Source organism: Larimichthys crocea, chromosome VIII (assembly GCF_000972845.2).
Source record: "Larimichthys crocea isolate SSNF chromosome VIII, L_crocea_2.0, whole genome shotgun sequence".
Classification (NCBI taxonomy): Eukaryota; Metazoa; Chordata; class Actinopteri; family Sciaenidae; genus Larimichthys; species Larimichthys crocea.
The window spans coordinates 14,111,363-14,135,859 of record NC_040018.1 but is presented as its reverse complement, the minus strand read 5'-3'; the positions used below and the strand labels follow the sequence as shown (position 1 = coordinate 14,135,859).

At 41.0% G+C, this 24,497-nt stretch overlaps 2 protein-coding genes across 11 annotated transcripts in view; one reads left to right on the top strand and one right to left on the bottom strand.

Annotated features, from left to right (window-relative positions):
• Positions 1-1,477: 1,477 nt before the first annotated feature.
• On the bottom strand, positions 1,478-18,110 carry znf821 (zinc finger protein 821). 6 transcript variants are annotated; one of them, XM_010731491.3, is made up of 6 exons: positions 17,994-18,110; positions 8,703-8,834; positions 8,442-8,560; positions 7,027-7,122; positions 5,546-5,712; positions 1,478-3,834 (listed from the first exon to the last, which is right to left on the bottom strand). In XM_010731491.3, exons 1-6 carry the CDS (start codon positions 17,995-17,997, stop codon positions 2,886-2,888), a joined length of 1,467 nt encoding a protein of 488 aa, XP_010729793.1. In that variant the 5' UTR covers positions 17,998-18,110; the 3' UTR covers positions 1,478-2,885. The 6 variants fall into 6 exon arrangements, with proteins under 6 accessions (XP_010729793.1, XP_019126047.1, XP_019126048.1 ...); XM_019270502.2 differs by lacking the exon at positions 17,994-18,110 and adding an exon at positions 14,384-14,844 and having other exon boundaries at positions 8,442-8,557; XM_019270503.2 differs by lacking the exon at positions 17,994-18,110 and adding an exon at positions 14,384-14,841 and having other exon boundaries at positions 7,027-7,119.
• Positions 17,575-24,497, top strand: part of ap1g1 (adaptor related protein complex 1 subunit gamma 1) — a 20,311-nt gene continuing 13,388 nt past the window's right edge. For 2 of the 5 annotated variants that reach the window (XM_010731489.3, XM_010731487.3), the window contains exons 1-4: positions 18,135-18,273; positions 23,589-23,792; positions 23,913-24,037; positions 24,278-24,419. In XM_010731489.3, the coding sequence (XP_010729791.1) occupies positions 23,592-23,792; positions 23,913-24,037; positions 24,278-24,419 (468 nt within the window). In that variant the 5' untranslated portion in view covers positions 18,135-18,273; positions 23,589-23,591. Of the gene's footprint in view, positions 17,646-18,134; positions 18,331-23,588; positions 23,793-23,912; positions 24,038-24,277; positions 24,420-24,497 lie in introns of those variants that run through there. The other 3 variants (XM_027281652.1, XM_027281651.1, XM_027281650.1) reach the window with 3 other exon arrangements.

Below are 24,497 nucleotides of genomic sequence, written 5' to 3'. Positions count from 1 at the left end.
TACTGTATCCATTCAAAATACATGTGTATTTGTGTGTATAAAACAAAGGAGGAGGGAAGTGACACTGGACATTAACATTATAGTAAAGTCAATGTTTATTTCCACATTCTTTACCAGGTTTCGTCACGGTCTGTACATCTGTTAATCCAGTAACAGAGGATGGCATCCCCAAGTGCCATCCAGTCAGAATGCATTGATATCGCAGCAAGCATGAATGTTCTCATTAGCAGTTTAGCTCATTCATTTGGCCTTGTTCAGAGAGATTTGTTCTGTAAACATGGACATTGAGAGAAAATCCTGATAGAATTAATATAGAAAGGCCAACGATTTTATTTCAACATTTTTCTTTTGATTAAACTGTAAAAAACAGGCAGGCATAAACTAACAGTAGAACACAAGCTCATATTGAACCATTCTAGGACAAGTGCAGTTTCACGACATGCAGTGCTTACCTAATCCATACCCAAAGTACTGCTTGTAAAGACCAATATCAACTTTGCAATAGTATGTCAGACCACAGACGCCGCAGTTTTCTGTCATGTTAGTCCAGGGGATCACAGCAAGTGCAACCTCTGAGAATACCCAGTATTCATAGTCTGAGAGAAAAGAGAAATAAATGACACCTGAAGACTTTGTCGAGAACACTGATCTGCCCTTGATACAGTATGTCATGAATAGGATGGCAGTGAGACCCTGTTGGTTTCATGTGCTGAACTAGGAAGAGAAAACATAGCTCTCAAGTGTCTCTAGAAAAAGTCACACAACTGCCTAAAACTGTCATATGATAGATCTATAAATGATTCGTATGGACCAGGGTGTCGTAACCAGGCTCGGAGCCCTCTCACTGAGTTAAATTGCCTGAGAAGCTAAACTCTTTACATTGAAGTCTGTTTGAACTAAAGTAGCATTCTGCATAGTTTCAGTGAAAAATGAATTAATTTTCCTTGGAATAAATAACACATCTGTTGCATAGAGGTTTGATGCACTCCTAGAAAAGCCTCAAAGAAGGATGAAACTAAAAAATCTCTACATTTTCAGTCTCTTTGTTTAATTTGCTGCAACAAACAGCCAGGTAGATCGACTCTCATCTAGGAGTGACTCAAACAGAACCAGTACTTGTTCTCGTCTCTGGTATTCTTTGAAGAATATTTCAGAAACTGCTCGTTTGACACTGTAAATGTTTGCATCTGGAGAAGTGAAGTCAAGAAAAAAAAAAACTGGAGGTAACCTTATAGGTGAATAAAATTAAGCGAGGGATAACCATGGCCTCTAATTTAAAAACATTAAAACAATCTTATACCACTGACTGTAACAACATAACCAAAACATTTTCACAAGAAAAATATATTCACATCATATTGCATAAATATGTGCTGGAATGAGGTTAATGACTATAGATTAATAAAATCTCTCTCCCACTATGGGCTGTATGTGTTATGAAATTAACCCCAGTGCTCAGTAACGGATGGGGATACACTTTTTTTTTTAAGTTTCAACAGGCATTTAAAATGAGTTCCTCTGTCATATGAATCAATAAATGTATCAATTCTGCGGACAGAGTACATACATTAACCCCAATGTAAGTGGTACAGGTTACATATACTGAAGGTACTGCAGCTTTACAAAGCATGTGAATGCTACAGAAAATTGCATCATCCGTCTATGACCATCTACATAATAATAACCACTTTAATATGTTTGTAATGGTCTCATAACGAGGAAAACAAATGCGTCTTTGCAAGCAGAATTCAAGTAGTGTGACAAATTTTGTTGTCAACAAGTAACGTATCAGGAACTATTTCATTGTGACCACTTTACTGAATATTTTAGCACAATATTCCTCAATGAGATGAACCCAAAATATATAAGAGGTAACTAATGTATTGTACAGTACAATAACAGCAGCACAGACTGATTATTTTTATGAGCCAAGGAAAGGTCTGTAACAGAAAAGCAAACCGAAATGACATTGGCAAAGTATTCGGAGTGTAACAGTGAAGGAAAAAAAGAAAAAAAGAAAACAGATTTGAATATTGGCAAATGAATGTAAAGAGGCGAATGCATTAAGGTGTACAACTCAGGAGATGACACACCGGGCGTGTTCAATAGGACAAAACATTCGGAGTATAAGATACATAATCAGACCTGGGAAGTACACGTGGAACTCAGATACTCCTGTGAATGTTTGTGTCCTATTAAAAGTGCCTGCGTGATTAATGCAAACATAAATTGTGGAAAACCTGCATCCTCTGTGGTAGTGTACAGTACTTATAGAGCTTTGGAAGCCTGGAGTTGGAACGCAGTAAGCCACAAGACAGAGAGCGCGACCACGGCGCCAGCTGAGGTAGTAGTTTTGACAGAATATGAACTTCCCAGGGACCCACGGTGGCAGCTTGAAGAGAGAGGTGTAGCTACCGGTAAACCCGAGTCACTGGGCTGGCGGAGTGGACCAGAAAGGAGAAGGGGCTGTGGCTACAAAGTCCCCACTCCTGTCACTGAAGGTCCATGTGCAAAAAGACTTTTGTCCCCCCCCCTCAAAGGAAGTATAACTGCTGCTATGAGAATGAACTGTGTTAAATCTGCTAGCCCACTGACGAACAGACAAATCTCTTTACAACATGCTTTTATGTCATCATCCATACAACATGAAACATTCTCAACCCTGTCGCCAAGGTTTTCTAGACGGTAATAAATTAGAAATTGAAGTAGTTTTTGCTGTATTTAACAAAGCAGTTTGTGTGTGAAGCTGTTCGACACAGAAGGAGCTGGAAGTAAACCAGCTAGGAATGGTCCACTGTGAACGCAGCAGCCTCGTGGCAGAGTGCAGAGGTTAATGATGCTGCAGGAAGCCAATTGGTCCCCCCGCCCCCAGTGGCCTGGTCCAATTAGGGCAGCTTCATGAACAGACCATTATCAATCGAAGGGACAGGCATAGGGCAGGGGAACTGAAAGAGACTCATGTCTGCTGTGAGGGCAGCCATCGCAGCAGGATCATGCTCAATCTGTGTCCTCAGAGCAGGGTCGATCTTCTCCAGCCGTCGCTTGATCCTCTTCGCCTCCCTCTCGCGGATCAGCCTGGCCTGCCTCTTCTCCGGCGTCTCGTTGGCCCTCTTCAAACGCATGGCCTCCCTGTCTCTCTGCAGCCTGCGCGCCCGCTGCTCCTCCGATTCCTGCATCCTCTGCATGCGTTTGGCCTCGCGGTCCCTCAGCCTCCTCATTTCCCTCTCCTCGTCCGTCTCACATGCCCGCTTGTTCTTCTTTGCCGTGCGCTCGCGCTCTAGACGCTGCATGCGAGCCTCCAGGGGTTCGTTCTTCCTACGCAGAGCCCATTTTCGCATCGGCGACTGGGCTTCCATTAGCTGCTGATAAGCCATGCAGCTGTTGCACACCAGCAGCACCCCGGCGGGATACACCGGCATAGAGCCCAAGATGTCAGGGATAGGAGGAAGGCTTGAGGAAGAGGAGTTAAGAGCATCAGGGATAGATGCAAGCGATGGTCCTTCAGAGAGAAGACTGTCAGGCAGTGAGGGAAAGGAGGGTCCTTGGTCAGAACCTGTGCACGGTCCTGGACCTGGGCCGTGACACTGGCTTGAAATGTGGCCTGGTCCATGGCAGGTACGATGGGCTTGACATAGGCTGGGGTTGAGGTCAGGTGCTTCACAGGGGCAAGGACCCTGGCATGAACTGGGGCTGGGGCCTGGTCCGTGGCAGGAACAGGAGCCGGGGCCCGGGCTGGCCATGGGGCTACTGGAGAGGGAATGGGACATGGAACAGGTGTCCCTTCCACTGGTCACATCCATCCTGGTTGTGTCAAGGACATCTTTAAGCTTCTCCCTGAGAAAGGACACAGTATTACATTGGTGGTCAAAGAAATCCCCTTTAGCAGACAGCTTTCTTAGAAGGTCAGCCCTGATTCAACATTTTCTCCGTAAGGTGTCTTTTCCTTTACTTGTGAAACTGTGCCATCCTGAAGCACAATTTCCAAATTTAAACTGCACATTTAGTTTCCTTTTCTTTCAGATTCAGCTCTCTGGGCACAAACATCGCCTACATTCTGTACCTTAGGTGCCATTTAACACTGTGTTCTTTTCATCTCCACGCTTAAATAAAAGGAACTGCACTTTGTGTCTGAAAGACTATCACCGTTCTGCATTAAAGGCTAAACACAGTTTGTTATATCACAACTAAAACAAACATTCAGCTTGCATAATAATAAAAGAAAGGTAAAACACAGACGTTTTGGTGGCTATTTCATCGATCAAGCTGCTATGATCGACATGATTTGAAACCACTGAGTCCAGCTGAGAAAAGATGACTCATTTCCCCTTACTCATTTCCCCTATGTACCGTATCTGTTTCAGAGATGAGCGAGGTGCTGTTAACAAAGAGAGTGTGGTAATTGTTTCCATTCAACACTATGAGAACAAAAAAAAATGTGATCGATGCTTTAAAATTACTGGATGTAACATCATCATCATAAGATAGAGATTTTGTACATCTGTGCTCGGTTTATACATATTGATGCTGTTTTTCTAAACTTAAACTTACTGAATCATGAATTTTCTTTTTCTTTTCCTTTCCCTCCTATCAAAAACACTTGTATATTACGGCTTCTCATTATGTTTCTCCTTCTACTACTGTATGCGTCTTGACCTTCCCAGCGCTGCTTAAATTTCAATGTAGTGGCAGTTGCTAAGCAACATGCAAGTTTATTTCCATTAAATCTGTCATCCTAGTACTAATTTTATTCATCCCTCATGTTCTGCATCCTGCTTAATCTCACACTTCAAGAACCATTGCTCCACTGTGTTTGCGTGTGCTGCATTTAAGACATATTTTCACTCTTTTCAAAACGCAAGGTGCACACCTTTCCAGAGATTTGACCATCTTGTGGAATGTGCAAGAAAAATATCTCCAGTCAGCCAAGCTTAAGTATTTGTCTTTTGATGTTGTGACCTCCAATTTCTGACTCATGTTTTAATTTATTTACCACACGCCTGCCAGAAGCAGTTTTTGATGCTCGACGAGGAATTAAACTTTACCATTTAAAATAGTTTCTCCTTCTGTGTAAGAAATGTTTGCTGCCTTTAACTGTATAATGAGATCTGCTGGATTATATTAAACCCTTAGATCTTGTTTGAAACATTCAAAGAAACAGCTGGAATATGACCAATAATAAAACAGATAAATAATATAATATATAGTGTTTTATTTATAAATTACATATTATCCATCTAGCGAAAAGCCCTATCTAGAGCCAATGTTTCAAAATACCCACCAAGAAACTTTAATGGACAACAGTAAAATCCCAAATAATAACGTTAATGTCTGTGACCTATCTTAGATTTTAATAGCCGTTGCCATGCTGATATTCTGTACAGCAGCACTCCCTACAGTATGATACTGCCTTAATGATGACATATATCGTAATATAATAATACTGTATTCCATTTCTGTCATCCCATGTACACTCCTTCCTTTAAAAAAGGAAAGCAATTAGCATTAAAAGATTTGAGACAAGACATACAGCAGAGATGAGCCAAACCTGTTAAAGTTGTTGGTGTCTGTGAAGCGTGCGCCACAGACAGCGCAGTTGGAGAGGCGGTCCTCAGAGTGGATGAGAAGATGCCGTCCAAGCGAGCCAGGCGAACTGAGGGCTCGCCCACACACTGGGCACACATAGCTCTTGGTGTTGCTCATCATACTTGTGTGCTGGTAAACACAGGGGGGAAAAAAAGAAAAAAGAAAGAAAAACAAGATAAGGACGAGAGACTGGCACAAAAAAGACATGATTAAAGTACACCACTACCATTAAGAGATGAAGTCTACTACTCAATGTTGTAGTTTCTCAAAATTTACAGCAGGAACAAAGAACAACGATGAAACGATTGAACCAATAAAAGGGAGTTGCAGCACTTTTACTTTGTGTTCCTTACCGATCAATAAAGGAGAACGCAATAGCAGAAATTTGGCTGTGAAACATCGATAAACTTATACAGTATATTTTAGACTGAAGATGATCCACCCCCAATGTTTTTTTTTATCTTTATCGCTAGTATAAAAATGCATCAAATTTAACATTTGCTAAAAAATGATAATCATAATCGATGGTGTGGGTGTACAGTGCTGTACATGCTCCAAGTAAATTGTTGGAAAACAACAAAATGTATAAATAAATAAATAATTTTAATTGAAATCTTAAAATTTTATGACAGGACATTTTAAAATGCTAGAAGTAACTGGAGCAGCTTTCAAACTCCTCATCCCCCAAGAACTGACCTTGAGATTAATTACTGCAACACAATAGTTGTTGCCACGGTTATTGTGGCTTGTGGCCACACTCCATATGGGTTAGCAAGTCACACTGTTGTAATTGCTCAGCATAACGGTGACAGAATGCACTCATCGTTTCACCAACTTTAAGTGAATGAACCACAAACTGCCTGACATTTGCAAAAACAAACAAACAAACACACAAAAACATGTCGTGTTCTTTGTGTGAATTCTGCAAATGCTGCAGTAAGGTATAAATCAGCTGCTGAATAAAAATTGGTGGAAACTCATATAATGAGACCGGAAGATGAGGACTGAATGAAGGATAAAGAGCCTGGAAGAAGAGGTGAACCTGCAACTGCAGCATTTTTAAGAGAGCATTAGTAATTTCCATCAGAAAGTATATAATAATCTTCAAAATATTTGGCACTTTCTTTTGCAACTTGCATTCGACTGTAACCGACTTAAGATTGTATTAACTCTTAAACCAACTTTGGCTTTTAATGATTTTAATTTAAAAGTCTCCTGTGCAGTCAGTCAGCACACTAAGCACGAGATCGGCTCTCACAAGTCAACACCTTCACCCCCAACCTGCATTTCAATGAAGCCCTGATGCTGAAAGCTACTTAGGGGCTTTAAAGGTGATGACCTACAACTAGCTTATTAGAAGCAGACTCCAATAACAGATCTAAAGCTGCTTTGTTTTCATGGTTCTGCACTTGATTAGGACAAGCGAGACGATGTTCTTTTCACCTGGTAGACATGGGAGATGAGCTTCACGGGGGTGCTGAAATCCAGCGTGCACAGAGGACAAATATAGTTGCCGTGGTCTGCCCCTTCCTCGCTCTCCTGAGGAAAATCAAGCATCATTAAAACACATTTCAGGAGCAAAACATACAGAACACCAACAACTCACAGGACTAAGCTTGGAAATCTAATTTGATATCCATTTTATTTCTAGAGTTATTATACACAATCATAGTTGTCCCTATTTGTAGAACACTCACAGTCAGTATCCTGACAGGTGTAATTCAAGTAGCAAACAGCAGCTAGAACTGATCATAAACGTCACATGATGCATGCTTTAAGAGTAATGCTAGACACTGAAACTTCTTGCAGGGCCTCTGTGGAGTTGCTACTTCTTGTTTCCAGAAGCGTTTCTGCAGGTTGTGAGTGACAAATGAGCAAAATTCTCTCAAGCTACAGTGACTCACTAACAGTGACATGATGCTGCGTGCTGTCACAGATGTGACTCACACACAAGTTGAAATGTAGAAAATTTCTCGAGCAGAAGGTCCAGGCTCAAAAACATATTGGCTGATATCAGGAGTGTTCTGTCCGTTAAAGTGAGGCGCTTCTCGTTTTTCATCGCTGTTTTTTCGTTTACAAAAGCCACAACCGGTCAAAACTTAGCCTGTGTTCTACAGATGATCTGATGAAAATGTCAGATACAACAGTACATCCTGTTCCTGTTGACCCCTACAGTACGTCAATCATATTATCTGCTATTTATTCTTTATTAACCTAGACCCTCAGAGTTACTGCTTTATTCTTTTAAAAACTAAATTATGCCTGAAAATACACATTGACACAGCCTATTTGTAAATTAAAATTATAATAATGGTAGGCTACTCATGAATACTCTGGGGGTTCCCTGCTCTGTCTCTCTATCAGCTACAGGGAGTCCTCAGGCTGAAAATCATTGAAGATCATCAGAGATGACTAAACCTGTTAAAACTTCAACAAGTACTTCCGTGATATGCAATGTTACAGAGAGGTATGATGTCTATATCCATAGTAACATTCACTTTGACTGTGACTGAATGCACAACTGGTTGGTGAGAGGTGAGAAAACATCCGGTTATCAATCATTTCACAATCCAGACACATCTTGCTAAAATAGCAGCCACTTCATTTTTAGAAACAACACATATCTCAAAATGAAACTTGCACCAACCATTACTGACAAGGGCAGATCCTTGTCAGTAATTTATCTCTGTGGACTGCCATGTCACATGACCACAGTTCAGAGACGAAGATATAGGCAGGGTCTCTAATTCAAGAGGAAGCAATACTTCAGTGAATGAAGCTGACAAGTGGCACCTTTCAGCCATAAAAATGACTTTATTTATTCTTTTTTCGTTTAAGGTAGCTTCTAGCCTTCTCACCTCTTTGACTCCCGCTCCTTGTAGGCGGCACTGTGATCTCTTGGTGGTCATGTGGTCGTCAGTCGAGGTGTTGGAGGATGAGTCTTCACCGTGGTTGTCAAGGTCACTATCACTGTCTTCTATGGAGGCAAACACAGCCCTATCAATACAGACAGACAACAGAACACAGAGCAGGGCTTACTCTCACTAACACCCCTCAGTCCGAAGACGTCCTACAGAGTCCATCCAGTCCTTCCCTGGCCCCGTCCCTCTATCCTGTACCTGAGATGCTATCCTGCTCTTGGACTTCCTGGGAGTTGTTGCTGCAGCATTCACTGTCTTCGGTGAATTCGTCCCTTCCGTCCATGTTAATAGTGTGCTGAAGTCCTGTGATTCCTGAAGTGTGGAATGGCCCTGAAAATAGACAGACAGTAGCAGTCAGTAAGACAAATGTTTCCAGTGAGGACAGACCAGAGAGAAGAGGTGAGGAGTGCATGTGACTAGCAAAAATATAAACTTTAAGTTAAACTTAAAGCGTACATAGAGAGCCCAGAACTCTACGGTCTTTTGTGCAAATCTGCAAGCACCCGTGATTCAGATCCACTCCAAAATTTTATGCTACACCCACGCTACGCCCTTCCACCAAGAAAATCAGTCCTGTAGTTTTTCCATAATTCTGCTGAGAGATGAAAACATAATCTCCTTGGCAGAGGTAAATAAACTGTATATCTAACCCTCGGAGTCAGTAATATGAAGATCATGAGACGATTTTGTTGTACTATCCTTTTGCATCTCTCTTTACACCAATTCTGGCAACGCTGCTAATTTATTATTTATTTATTTAATTAGCTGCATTTGCCAAAAAAAAATTTGCCTGTTTTTTTTAATCCACTGACAAGTCATCGATTGATTTCTAGAATATGTATTACATCTATATACTGTGTACAACACCAGATCTAAAAATCATATGAGGGTAATTTAGTGGAGTTGCAAGGTGCAAAACCTTCGTATCATTGGTCATGACAATGAGTCAGTGAATCAATAATCAAATTCCAAGAGTAAATTTGCAAATCAAACCAATGTGACAGGCTAAAGGCCCCAGGATGATGAATGATTTCTATGTTTGCACTTGCATAAATAGGTGTGGAGCACATGAATGGAAATGAATGAATGTCACGTTTCACAATTAAGGAGACTGTTTTTTTGAAAGACAACATATTGCTATTTCCTGCATACCAAGAACCATAACGGTGTCTACAGACAGACAGACAGACGCCTTCTATAAAAATATACATTCATGATATGTATTAATATAGAGTCAAACATGTCTATTTTAATACAGGAGCCACTTTTTTACACGTATTATATGTCCAGCTTTATCTCCATAGCAACATCATCTACTGTCATAGCATACCACGAGAAGGCATTAATTTTTCAACACTAGTGACTTCACCTACACAGTAAGGGAGGGATCTTGTTTTGTTGACAGTAAAAACACACATTTCATTATTTTGATTAAACACAGAACGGTAGAGATTTTATACAAAAGGCCGATAAAAGTGAGCCCTCTGATTGGAGCGCGTCAGTAAATTATTTGTATGATTCTACATTTTTCTCAAAACTTTGAGGATCCAGTCAAGGACGTGGACGGCGAGAACTTCTCCTTCCCTCGATTAGGGCAGCTTTCATACGAGCCATGCTGAAACACTGAAGTATAATGAAAGGCGGCAAGGCGAGCTCGCTGACATACGTGCACACGTATTAACTTCATTTGCATCCCAACCCCCACTTTTTCACACACATGCACTCGCAGATACATGCTAGCTCTGTTCGACAGCCATGCTGCAGTCCCACAGGGGAAGCAGCCTGCACTATTTTCCTCCAGCTAACTGCCTTGCTACTCAGCTCAGTGTGTTTCGCTCTCTCTCCTTCTCTCTCTCAGTACCACCCACACACTGAACAGCCTGGCTCGCCCTCTGTCCTCCCTGCTTGTATGTAACTTCCATATCTATACCATCAGCTCTTGAGGGGGAGGATAAAGCTTCATAGCATGACAGCCCATATGTGGCTCATTTAACTCTCTGCGATGCCACTCTTTTGTTTTATTGTCGCCCTGCGGTTTGCAGGATTCTGTTCAAATCCCTTCACTTTTGATTATCGCACTTGACCGCGCAAAACCTGTATTTAACTGCCAACGCTGCTTCATTTGAGGCCGTTTTGTTGAAAGCTCCTCTGGCATCCGCACACATAAGAACATCCCACTTCAGAGAGCTAAAATTAATGATAGCTTAAAATCCAATTTTCTTCACTCGTGTGCTCCTGCTCCATTAACACAGATCAAAGATGGAAGACAGATCCTGACTTCAGTTACCTGAGACTGACAGAAGTAATTACAGCCCTCGTCACAATCCTGAGGTATTGCGCTCACACACACACTCTCTCTCTCTCTCTCTTCCTCGCTGTGTGTGTCTCAGGACAACAGAGGTATAATCTTTGAGGAGGCTTGTCACTGTATGATTTTGCCAGTGGTGAGAAGTTAGTGTGTGAATGCAGTTTGGGCACTTTTCCCATAGAAATCAAAGCATTCATTAGGTCGCAGTATTGAACTATGAACTACTACAACAAGCTGGCTTCACGGCACATAGCCAATGATTGATGTGTGAGAGATACCCATCCCCCCACTGCTAGGGCTCTCTGTCTGTACATCTGTCTCTCCTCGCTCCCCCCCCCACCCACCCTTCAGTCTCTGCCACTGTGATGTTATCTCTGAGTCTGTGTGTCTGTAGGCAGGAGGTGACGCAGTGTCTGACTGAATCCAGACAAAGAGACAAACTCATCAGCCAACAGACACACAGAAGAGGGAGAGAGAGGGGAGGAGAGGCGGTGGGGTGGTGGAGTGGTGGTGGTGGTGGGGGTAGCGCGCAAAACAAAACAGACAAAAGATAGAATGCCAAAACTCTACTCAAACACCAAGCAATGGGGGTCCTGTTGAATTCAAAGACCCCTCCTTTTCAGCCTGCCGCCCCCTCCAAAAAACACACACACACATGCAGACACACAACACGTCTGAAACTGCAGGAAGTGCTGGGGCCCCTGTCTTCCACACACACACACACACACACACACACACACACACACACACACACACACACGAGAACAAGGATATGGTGGGCCAGACATCTGATCAATTCTCACTCTGATTAGCTGCTGATGTGCTATTACAAAGGTGATGTGATTAATCAATTGTCTCTGTGAAGGACTTTCTCTGGTTAGTTTTGTCACCTGCAACGAACCAAAATGTGATATTTACATATTTAGGTGTTTCTCAACTGTGCGCTTCATGTCCAATTTAACTAATATTGTAGCGTCTATATCCACACACGTGGCCTTATTCAACTTTTTGAAAAGTTCTGAAATAACATGCACAATATTTATTATAGTAAACTCTGACAGAAAGTGTTTTCCAGAATGTTTACATTAGTATGTGCAACTATAATGTTTAAAACAAACTTATGTCTATTTACTGTCAACATGAATGACATATCCACTTCTCTCCAGTCCTAATTAACTTTTGTATAATGTTGTTTTTCTTGTGCTTGTGTGTTGGTGTTGTTGCACATCAAACTCAAGGAGGAACACAAATAACTCGACAGACAGCGCTGTTGTATTATTGTCTGGAATTCCCTGTGTGTGTGTGTGTGTGTGTGTGTGTGTGTGTGTGTGTGTGTGTGTGTGTGGTGTGTCAGCCCGCCTGCCTGTCAGACTGTCTCCCTGCCTGTCTGGTCTGTCAGTCTGTCTGTCTGTCTGGTCTGGTCTGGTCTGACCCTCTTATGAGGGAACAGCTCTGTGCATGCAGTTCATACTTCACAAGAAACGACAGGTAAAACAATGAAGGCAGAGCAGAGGGGAGAGCTAACGTACAAAACCCAGAGCTTGAACTCGCACTCCGGTGACACAGCCTCAAAAATGTTTTGGATGTCTCACATGAAGTACACTAACATACGCCTGCCAACACTGCACTGTGTTAGGTCGTCCTGAGGGTTTTGAGCTCCCACTCTGGTCTCTTGTAGAAGTGCTACGGAGCAGTACATGAGCTCATTAGCTCACAGGGATTACTGCACTCGCAAGTGGAAGATGTATTTCAACAGCAGTTTAAACAAACTATGTTTAGAAAGGAGAGCTGCAGCATGCATAACTTCAGCAGATTACATCCGGCAATCCCCTTTTCTGTGGACTTTAAGAGGTCAGGCAAAAGAAAAAAAGAGGATCCAAGGCCAAATGTCAAAGCACAGGAGGAAAGGGACACCAGGAGTTTATTCACACCAGGGCTCTCCTTAAAGTTAATCTTGTATATTGCATGCCAATTTTTCATCGTCTTAAATCGACATGGGATGCTACAGTTCTTAATAGTGCACTGATGGTATGCAAGAAAGCCCAGCTTACAGCGAAGGATGATTCAAGACAAATGTGCCGCTCAAAAACCACTCAGTTCATCAGAGCTTAATCAATATGAGCAAATGTGTAAGCAAGAAATATTGTAGAAACAGACAGAAACACTGATCTCAGATCCAGAGCAACTGCACAGATTTCTAAAAGCTCAGGCTCTGCTTCGTTATTGACGCCAACATTGTCTGTGGGGCTGCAAACGATGAATATTTTCATTATCCACTGATCTGTTTTGATTTTCTGGATGAACCGCTTTGTCTATAAAATTTGAGAGAATCATAAAAGATGATTAAACTTGGCAGGACCCATGGTGACATTAAAACCGCTTACTTTATCCAACTAACACATTCTGGTCAAATCCACACATTCTAAAAGCTGAGAGGGTTTGGACATTTTCCTGAAAGAATGAGGTGATTATTAAAATCTTTGCCCATTTCTCTTCTGCTGATCCACTAATTGATGAACTGACTTATCATCTCTGCTCTGTATCGCTTTCCTCTTATCATGTACTGGAACTGACATGTCAGAGCAAACCGAATTGCCGCCACGCAGATCCACAAATTGAAAAGTTTGTCCCCTCTGATCATGGTTTAACTATACGCTGGTTGTGATGAGACTCTACGCCGGCTTCCTTTTCACACTTATGACTTATATTTTTGCTACATGCTGGAAGAAAACCCAGAAGCACGGTTAGCCACGAGACCTGACGTACTCAAAGAAGACGTTATCACTGAATCAGTTTACCTGGAAAGCGCACAAAAAGTGATATAATCTACCCAAGGTTTTGCACACACTGTCAAGAGATCACAGTTACATCACTACAGTTTGTTGTAAGGCTGTGTACTTTATGTTTGGCAGGTGGTCATTACACATCCTCAATATGACATATCTAACATGACCAAGTTTGTCAAAAATAATAGCAGCCACTTTTAAGTTACTACTGAATATTTACCAGATTGTTTATTTATCTATTCAGTCATTTATCATTTAATTTTTTTACTGAATTGCATTTGCTCAAATTTTGATTTGAGTTAATGCGCTGTAAGTGTTACTGCCCGCTTCATTTCTGTTTCATACATGTGTAACCTTTCCAATATAACTATTATATTATTTATATAATAATAACATGCAAGGGGTCCATGTGAAATAAAGAAAAAGGAAAATCATAGGTCAGTCAATAGACCTGTTTTCTTGCACAAACCACAATGAAAAAGTGAGATATCCATCACCACTCTGACAAGAGAGCTGCAACCCAAAGCGAGGGACAGTAGGGTATTTAAATGTCATCTGCGTCCATAACATATACCGCACAACATACAACAGAGTGTGTGATGGTATGTGATGAGGAGCCCTGTCTTTGGTCTCATACATTTACATGAGTCTGTTACAAGCTACACACCATCAAGGAAAGCAGCGGAGACACTGGCAACGCAGGTCGCTACACAAACAATAATAACTGGACGTGACAGGGATAGATAAGTGGTGAAATAGTGTCAGACAATACCTGGAATACCTACAGTCAACTTTGAAAGGGTTGGTCTGTTTTCGCCTGGACATATTATTGCCCACTCCCGGCAAAACACTGGGATCTCCTCCTCCTAACCCCTCAAACCAGTCCAGGTGTATTCCGCACTGAGGGCACAGATGATGAGCGAATAATAATAATGCAAAAAAAATAAATAAAAAAAGATCGTCTATTCGATCAAAGGAGCGTTTCAAAAATAAAACCACGGAGATATAAAACAGTCACATCCTCGCAGTCGTTTTTCTTTCTTTCTTTTGTTTTTAAAAAAAGCTCCGTCTCCGCTCGATCACGGGGAGGGGGGTTCAAAATGATGTCCAAGCCCGAGCACGGACACACCGAGCGGCCCCGAGCTGCTCCGATCTCGAGCCGCTGGCAGCTCGCGCACTCACTGCAGCGATGCACGAGCTCAGCTGATCTCTAACGTAAAAGCGATGAAGCCACAACCGAACAGGATTGTGGGATATGCAGGGACGCTGGGGACTTCATGCTAAAGATACTATGCTGCGTTCAGGGCGTGTGGGAGAACAGACTGTCAGTGCAGAGAGAGCTTTTTCACACACACACACACACATATATATATATATTAAATATATATAGATATATATTATATAGATAATATATATTTTAGAGCTGAGTCATAATATGTAAATGTGAGTGTTACTTTGCTCTACTTACTGCTACTATACTTTAAGATGTAAGCTGTTAAAGAAGCAATATATTATACTTTTACTATTTAAAATGAATGCCAATTAAAGTAGTTTATTTTGAATATTTGTTTTTTTTTTTAACATTAAATGAAGTGGTGGACTTTTTTTTGTCAAACTACTACTCTCAAAGTCAGGAAAAAACTGTAAGACTTCACTTTAAGAAGTCATAAAAGTGCTAAAACCTAAAAACACAACAGGTGTGAGTGTGCATGTCAACAGCTTCATCTGCCTTACAGCTGAGCACGCTGCATCGCTCGTGAAGAGAGTCAGGAGAGACAGCTGAAAGCTCCTGAAGAAAGCTAGTGAGTGGACCTTGAGTTAGGATTGTTTTGTTAAAACTTAAACTATTTACTGAAGTAGCTTTGTAGCTTCAAAATACAAGTTTTCCCACTGTAAGCAAAGGTAATTTCTCACCAGATTACTTTTGTATAAATCAGAGCAACAATATATCTGATAATATATCAGCCAATATTCATTTTAACAAAGTAGTTGTTGTTGTTATTTAATAATCACTTAATTTGGTTATTTATTAATTGTGACTAAATTATGTACTTAGCCGGTGCTCTCTGGTGGACAAGCCAGGCAATGACAACAGTTTCTAAATAACTATAAACATCTCTTTGGTATTCCTGAACTCAAATATTATTGACTGAAACATAAACAGATACTGATATACTGTACCTACAACAGCAGATTATGACACACTGGTGTGATTCTCAGTGGAAATGATCTGATATGTGTCTCACTAAGAAAGGCTGATGGTAGAACATTTTACCTGCAAAGTCACACATGTGTTTTTTCTTCGTATGCTGAAAGCTACAGACATTTAATTCCTCTTCCTGCCATAAAATACTATTTCAGGGTGGCAGCAGAAATCTCAGAAGCAGAAACCTTGAAACCAGATTAAACCAAAGACATCAACATGGTTATATTCCACCAGGGATAATTGAAAAAATATATATAAGTGTTTGTAATTTGGGTGAACTGATCTGAGGAGGTTTGAGTTTCACACAGCAAAGTCATCTGAGTCATTTTGTATTCGGCCTGTGTAGGCCACTAGAGGGAATGACTGGCTGATAGGAATGTTGTTTGTTCACCCAGATGATAAGCGTCAGGGCAAAAATATGAAAAAGCGACTTGATGGGTGTGGACTTGTACTTGCACAGTGTTCATTCATAGACTATAGCTGGCTGCTCACAGTTTTTTAAGGCTAAACAAAATGTAGCATTTCCTAAAAGAACACATTCAATTCTGTACATTGAAATTAGCACCACATTATTTGCATATAACATTATTAAATGTTTTCCTATGGCATTTTAAAAAAACACTCACAGACATTCAGACCAGTGCATGCTGGGATAGCCTCCCGCACCCCTTACATGAATAGAAATCTGTATTAATGAGTTTCTATCATTTCTTACACTTCATTGTGACATTCTCAATGTAGCAAATCAGAGAAATAGAGACCCCAAACTCAAGTTTATGAATATTATCCTAAATGCTAAGGTTATGGCAGAAGGTGAGTCAAAGAACGAGAACAATCACAAAGCAAATGAATATTAGACTAAACAATTGGACAGGTTCAAGACATTTCACTGCTTCCATGTGGCATGAAAACTGATTTCCCGTTAGCTCAGACATTTGTATGACAACGAGGATGTGAACACATGAATAACAGGCTTAACCGGAGTCTTAACATTACATTACAATCACTGCATTGAATCCTAACGCATAACCCTCTGCATGATATGCACCAACCATGACTGCTGCTACTGACACTTTACTCTGAATCAAGCACACCACTCCTACGGACAGCATTTAAGTAGACTGTAGTATATCCTATTTATATCGTATGTTATCTATTATACAGTGATACTTGTCTATAGCTGTCACAACCTTGTAACTCGTACACTCACAGAACACTTATACATACTTCTCATATCCTATTTTAGTATATTTTATATGATTGTTTTTTTGTTTTTTACTTCTGTTACTGAAATAGAACATGGAAAACATGTTGAATCTTCTATACACTGTACAAGGTGACAACTATATTCAAGTATTACTGTATAAATAGATATGAACATACTATATAAATAGGATATATATAATAAAGAATTGATTACACTAATAAAATAATACTGACTGTAAGAGTAAAGCAGAGTCATAAAACTGACCTTTGGATATCTTTATACTCCTTAACACCACCATCCTTTTACTAATCAGTGATTTTTGTTCACCTATTTGATTGTTGTTGTTGTTACTGTATCATTGATTATAACAGAGTGGCATGTCATTTCCTTCTGAATTTAACTTGACTATCAGCCTCACTCTTATTACTATATAAATGTTATCGATTTAGCCAGATATGACGCTGCCCTTTATCTGTGCATGTTTAATAAAGCATGAATCAAGCCCAAGCTGCAGGCTGGTTTCTTTGAACGAACACCAGGTGGCGCTGCACGCCTCTGCTACTGTCACAACATTACAGGTCGTCGTCATCACTGACTGCCACGAGTAAACGGACCGCAGCACGACATTGACAGGGTAAAAACGTATTCTTCCGCACGGTTAAGAGAAAAATATGCCATCTCAACAAAATAACCTCTTCGTACCGTGTTCGTTTACGGCGTTTTTTTTTGTTGTTGTTGTTGTTTTTTTAAATAGCAAGTGACCGGGCGGCATGTGTTAGCGTTCAAAACTAAAAAAAAAAAAAGACACGTTACACACATAATTATCTAAGAGCAATCACCCCGTGGGATTAGTGGGATGACGTTAATGTTAGCTAGCTGGCTAAGGATAACAAGCCTAACGTTATAGAGAACAAACTAACCGAGACTACTAAGAGGACAGTCAGCTAGCTGAAAGCTCTCATCGTTATGAAGACGTAATTACCCATGGTGTCCAGTGAACACTGGCATATCAGGTGGGAGTCACGGGCAGAGGCACAGACAGTGGAGGAGTCCTCTAGTGCGAGCTAACGCTGCCGCCGCTGCTGCTGCTGTTGTTGTAGCCCGCGCTTCTTTCCAACAGCCTCTGGGACATGTCAGTGTAACCCTCCGCCTGCGGTAGATGTGCTGAGGCTGGAGTAGCCACCATTTTGCATGTCTAGTGTGTTCCTCCCTCCATTGCTAATAGAGACGATTCCAGTCATTTTCTGGCATCATTACGGCTAGTAAGTATACCCCAAGAACAACACCTCGGTAGGATTGTCTGAAAGTGGCTTTTACGTGTGAGTAGTCGTCGGCGGTTTGCTTATATCTACGCTGACAGCTCTCATAGGAAGTCGCAGCCCCTCAGTGCGCCGGGGTTGTGCCTGTCAGCGGCTAACTTAGCTTAGCATAGCCTCGCTAACTACCTGCTGAGCTAGGGATGTGAAGCTCAGGAGGCGTTTGTGCTTAGTGACACCGTGACAACGCGTAATGTCAGATTCACGTTTAATATGTGTATAGTTAGCAGGGTTAGTCACCTCGTAAGTGCACGCAGTGTTGGGCAGGACAGGGAAAGTGACGAGTGGTCAGGTAGCTGGCTAACGCTTGATAACCCCAAAATGCTTCATGAAGGCCTAAACTGCATCATGTCCTGATCAATCGGCGGTCCAGATTCAGGTGTCATGCCCAGCCTGTAATGGCCTCTCGTTTCTCTTCGACAACACCGTCTAATGCTACTGTCGTTAAACCTTAATTTAACCAAATAATCCCCAGCCAAGGTGAAGCTGCTGCTGCTGCTGTGGTGTCAAAGCCTTGACGTGTTGCCCTTTCACTGAAAATGAACGAGTGTGTGTACCAGCGTTAGCTTGTTGTTAGCTGACTTTTGCAAGGTGTAATCGGCGTCAGCGAAGTGACATTAAGCGCTTGGATGCTGGAGCTCAAAGCTTTAGCGATGTTACCAGACAGTGTTAACCTTTTTTTTTTTTTTTTTTTTTGTTGGGGGAAAAAAAAGACTTGAATCTTCAGTCATCTTACTACACAGAAAAAAAACTAGTGCTTCCTTTTACAAATGCACTTTTACCCTTGAGCAGCAATTTGACAAACAGGCTTTAGTGGTTGAGAGGATCTTGTGCAGAAATGCTTCTTTTTTTTTTTTTTTTTTTTAAATAAAGCGTATATATAACGTCATGTGTGGGTTTTCATAAAACAGTTTTTTTTTTTTTGGGTTAAGGAAGTCAGCTGTAAGTAGGAAGTTGGCACAATGAGCATGACGTTATAGCTGTGGAAGATTTAAGAAGTGCCATGCAGAGATAGCAGCCAGATCCTGCTTAATAAGCACCGTTTTACTGGCTACACTTCATATGTGGAGATGTATGCAGGATTCAACAGAAGCCAGAGTTGTCCTTTGATTAATAATTCATTGTGATAGCACGATGACTGCATACCCTTATACTTGAAACAACACTGAGGCCTTAATTAAAACCACTTCACGTGGAGCTCTTGTCACAGTGGTATGCTGTCTAACTTTGTGGCATGATATTAAAATAAAATGTAAGTAGAGCTTTAGTTTGTCAGTAACGCAGCAGATGTAGGGAGCAATGCAAATGTCTTGCTTGATTTGACTTGCACACTCTCGCAGATTATTTATTGTTTACTCCCTCACTGTAACAGGAGACTGATGGAGAAGGTGCAGGAGGTGGCATTAGTAGTTTTGTAGCTGTAAGTCACGCACAGCCTAAACTATTTGTATAGCCTAACTGACCCCTCATCTTGGAAGCAACAGCGAGTTCTTCGTTCGAGCTGTTGTTCGTTTGAGATCTGTTAAGCAGCTGCACGGTCGCCAAATAGTTAGAATTGAGCTCAGTAATGGCTCCTTGCTGTCTCTAATGACCACCAGGCTCTGTACACATAATTAAAAGTCATTTTACATATGTTTAACAGTGTCTTTGACGGACTGAGCATTTAAATGTGGTAGGAGGAGGATGGTCGGGTAGCTGCAAACAGTGTTGTACTCATAAGCTAACTAATGTTTGCACATCACTTATAACAGCCTGGCAGACTTCTTTTTGCTCACTCATTCTGTACTCCACGCACACGTTTGAAAACAAGGAATGATCATTTCAGAAATTTGACATAGAAACATAAAGCTGGCAACTCTTTTCGGGCAGGCTACCACAAACAAATGTTTTCATTCATAATATTACTACCAAGTACATTTCATATCCTCTGTTAAGGTGCATTTGACTGAACATATGCATAGGAATCAGGGTATAAATGTAAAGTATGTACAACACAGATGTGATTTCTATTTATACTTGCATGTTTACGCTTCCTTGTTTATCATTTGTTACTATGCACAACTTGGAGTTTATGACGTTAAAAAAGGAATAGAGTGATCTGCTTTGATTGTGTTTAATTTAAAACATCTGAGTGCGTAGCTGAGCACAGCGAGAAAATAAAGAGACAAAGTGCAGGTTGCAACAGCCTGGCAAATTGAGTAGGGAAAACGCTCTCCCCTGTGGTGGTGCTTCTGTAGATTCTTCATCTCACATCTGTCTAGCGATCTTTTTGTCTAGTTTGAATGTGCAACACTTTCCCAACAAAGAGGATGATAGTGGATATTACATCTCTGCTTTCTTACTATAAAGTCCTTGTGGTGTTCAACAATCGAATGTATTAGCACTGTGCAGTGTCTCGGGCCTGACAGGTTGACTGTTCCCTGTGGTAAAAGAGAGGCGTGGCATGCTTTTTGCTTGTTGCTGGTTGTCAGGCTCTGGAAGCTAATCTACGCCAGCTCTCCAAATCTCATGAGAGGAAAAGCTTGTTATGAACATTTAAGAACATGCAAAGGAGGCCCATATATGAAAGATGATTTAATGATATAGCCTAATCACAGTGTTGCGTTGTTAATGTTTTAAAGACATTAAGAGGTCTTTGGGTAATAATAAGTCTTGATAAAAATGAGATGCGTACCAAACTGTTGTTTTGTCATGGCATGGTGCGCTCTGCTCTTTCCTCTTTCGACGCATAAAAAAGAAAAGAGAACACATAGTCAAATGTGTTCTCTTTTTTTCATTCAACGTTCTGGCACAAGGCATGGAGCTGCACCTTTGGTCATTGTCACACTTGGGCCAGATATGCCAAGTACACAGAGACATTTTGTCTAACAAAATCTGTATGATCCCCACCTCAATGTATGGCTATACAGCCGAACAGTTCCCTGTTTGTCTTTGCAGTAAAGTTGACTTAAGCTGACCTTGGTGAGTGAACCCTAAGCTGTTACTGCCCAACTTTGGAATAAGCTCAAGGCTCCTTCATCCTGCGGTCTTTCTAATCCACCGTAGACATGCAAGTTTTGTTTTTTAATCTAAAGACCCTGTTCCATTTCTCAGAAATGGTAATGGTTAAAAAAAAAAAAGCCACGGCATTTATCAATAATACTAAATATGTTCCATTCAAATTGTAGAAAACTGTGCCATTGTATGGCAACTGCAAGAATGAGGAACTGTAATTTAATCCGCTCGCAGCAGAGGCCGGCTTTACTTTCTTTAATGTGTACACATTTGATTATAAGCACAGCAAGAGGCAGGGAGTCATGATTTATGGAGGCCAACACTAGGTCCATTCAGCTCAGGTAATTTAAATGGCGTTAAGACAGACAGTAGATCTCTGGCTTTATTAAAGTGTGGCCTCGCCTGACCACCCTCCCCGTTCTTTTGATCACAGTGAATTCCTAGATTCCCTACAAACCACCACCTTATGCAACAAAGGATGCCCTCATTCCCTCTCTGTCTGGGTCCTTATTTCCCTCAGTATACCGCCGTAGTCTAAAGGAGTTTCATTCGATCTCATCAGCGAGACTTAATAATAAGGAAAGGTAGCGAGACTTTCCTCTATTCAGATAAAGAAATATTGCCATCTCCGCAGTATGCAGATATAAAAAGAGGTTTATCATATCTCAAAGACAAATTTAAAACTGATATAAATGTAATTCAAAGCTCATTCATTCATCTTAAACTCTGGCGATTAGATCAGTAAGGTTTCATATGGCTGTGCTTGAATGAGAACAGTGTTTGAAGTATGACAGCTTCACAGAGCCACAACCACAAGTTGTATTGTCTTAAACTGCATCTAGTGTCACCTGATAGTGCTATTAAAAATCATAGCAGGCAAAAACATATAAAAAACCTTCTCATCTCTAATAAGTAGCATGACAGCAGTCCTGCAACAGCAAAAATACATATGAAAACACATTGTTCTTCTTCTTACCTTCCACCTTAGCTTACCAAGGTCTTTGTAGATGTGTGTTTATAAAGTGCTTCTCAGTACAGTCTCCCATATATAGAAGAATTGCATTGTTCATGAGAGACAGTTTATCACATAAAGGCCTCTGCTCTGTCCAAATGCTTTTTATGTCACTGTCTACCAAACTGGATTTGCTCAACAAGTAATTACCATCAGTTCTGTTGCTGTAGCAGCTTAATTATGTACTGCAGGCTGCCGGATAAAAGGCTTCATGAGATGGGAGACAAAATGTACCTCTTTCTAAGTCAAGGTTTACCATTAATAACTTTCCAGTTTGATTGGAAATGCAACCCGAGATGTTGAACAGTGTAGAAATGTGTGCCATGCACCATGTCAACATTTACAAGTAACACGTTCCAAACTTGAATTTTTGATTTGAACTTTGTGTTGAATATTTTTATTTGGTATGAAAACAGCCTCGACTGTTAAGGCTCCTAAAACCTTCACTGAAGCTGACAAATGCTGTTTTGCATATGAAAAAACTTGGAATTGGCTGCTTACAGTTGGAAGGAGTCAAAGGGTTTTTTTTGTGGCCCCTTGATCATTTGGATCTGTTAAATTACGATATTTTAAGAAATGGCATGGCGCTACAAAGATTGGACAAAGAAAATAGGCTTCTTCTTGTTTGTCACTGGACATTTAAAGATCTAGATTTTATCGAATAAACTACACTGTTGGATGTGTGTTTTTGTAAATGGTAATTTTTTGGGGGGTACATGTAAACACATGAGAATTATTCTCACAACTAGCCACGTACTTATAAATATTTAAACCTCTTCCTGTGGCTTAAAGCTTGTGTACTTTCAGAAGCTTCTCCACGAGGGAATGAAATTTCACCTGGCATCTCCTCTCCCTCTGCACTTTTAAAACTAAATGCTGCTTGGAATGCAATAGTCATCTATTTGCCTCCAAATGTTCAGCATATTCTTCTATTTGTCTTGGTTTCTCACCCAGAAAACACAATAAGATGAGAATTTGTTTACACGCACTACAATAACTTGTAACTGTAAAACTTGCATTGAAGTGGAGCTGGTCAGCAATAAATTGTCCTACCCACACACGACCACATTATTGAACTAAAGCTGACATGTTTTGGCTGAACAAGTGATATTTGAAGCTGCACTGCGAAGAGTTGGACTTTTGCTCATTTCTGTCTAAATTAGAAATGCAGTTTTTCTCTTGTGGTCTTGTCCAGTCAGGTGCCATCCCTAAGGCAAAGGGTGTCAACCTGTTTCTTTTTCTTTGTGTTTTCCAGAGAATGCCAGCTCCGATCAGACTGCGGGAGCTGATCCGGACTATCCGGACAGCACGGACCCAGGCAGAGGAGCGCGAGATGATCCAGAAAGAATGTGCTGCTATCCGCTCATCCTTTAGAGAGGAAGACAACACATACCGTTGCAGAAATGTGGCCAAGCTACTGTATATGCACATGTTGGGCTACCCGGCACACTTTGGGCAGGTATGTTCATGGATGGGTGACATTAATATCAGAAGCTTTTTTGAATTTCTGATTATCAGTGACATTTTTACAAAGCTTATACCCTCCGACAGTTTTGTGACATGATTATATATTTTCCAGCTGGAGTGCCTGAAGTTGATTGCGTCCCAGAAGTTCACTGACAAACGAATAGGCTATTTGGGAGCTATGCTGCTCTTGGACGAGAGGCAGGACGTCCACCTACTAATGACAAATTGCATTAAGAAGTAAGTGGAGGATGCTCGGTGAACACATTGAATGTTTTGTTTTAGTTGTTGCCTTCTCTGCAATACATATGTACAGTAATTTGTGGTTGGTGAAAGATGAAATTCATGACTTGTGCATATGTGCTGACAGCAGTTTGAAATCCCCAAATCTGCTGTGTCTGCTACTGGATCTATCATGGACAATGTTTCTTGTATGCTTCCACATTTCTCTGGCTCATTCAACTCTTTTTTTCCATCCAGTGACTTGAATCACAGCACACAATACGTCCAGGGCCTGGCCTTGTGCACTTTGGGCTGCATGGGCTCCTCAGAAATGTGTCGTGACCTGGCTGGGGAGGTGGAGAAGCTGCTCAAAACATCCAACTCCTACTTGAGGAAAAAAGTAAGCCTCATTGATGTCTCGCTTCTATGAACATTTAAGGATCTAAATTATGCGGTTGAGTTTTGGTGAATTGTAAAT

Excerpts from the sequence above, each read along its gene's own strand:
- znf821 (XM_010731490.3), bottom strand. The coding sequence starts at position 14,423 with ATGTCCAGGCGAAAACAGACCAACCCTTTCAAAGTTGACT. Across the intron at positions 8,835-14,383 it reads CAACCCTTTCAAAGTTGACT|GGCCATTCCACACTTCAGGA; the intron begins GTAGGTATTCCA and ends GTCTATTTTCAG. Across the intron at positions 7,123-8,441 it reads AAGGAGCGGGAGTCAAAGAG|GAGAGCGAGGAAGGGGCAGA; the intron begins GTGAGAAGGCTA and ends GATTTTCCTCAG.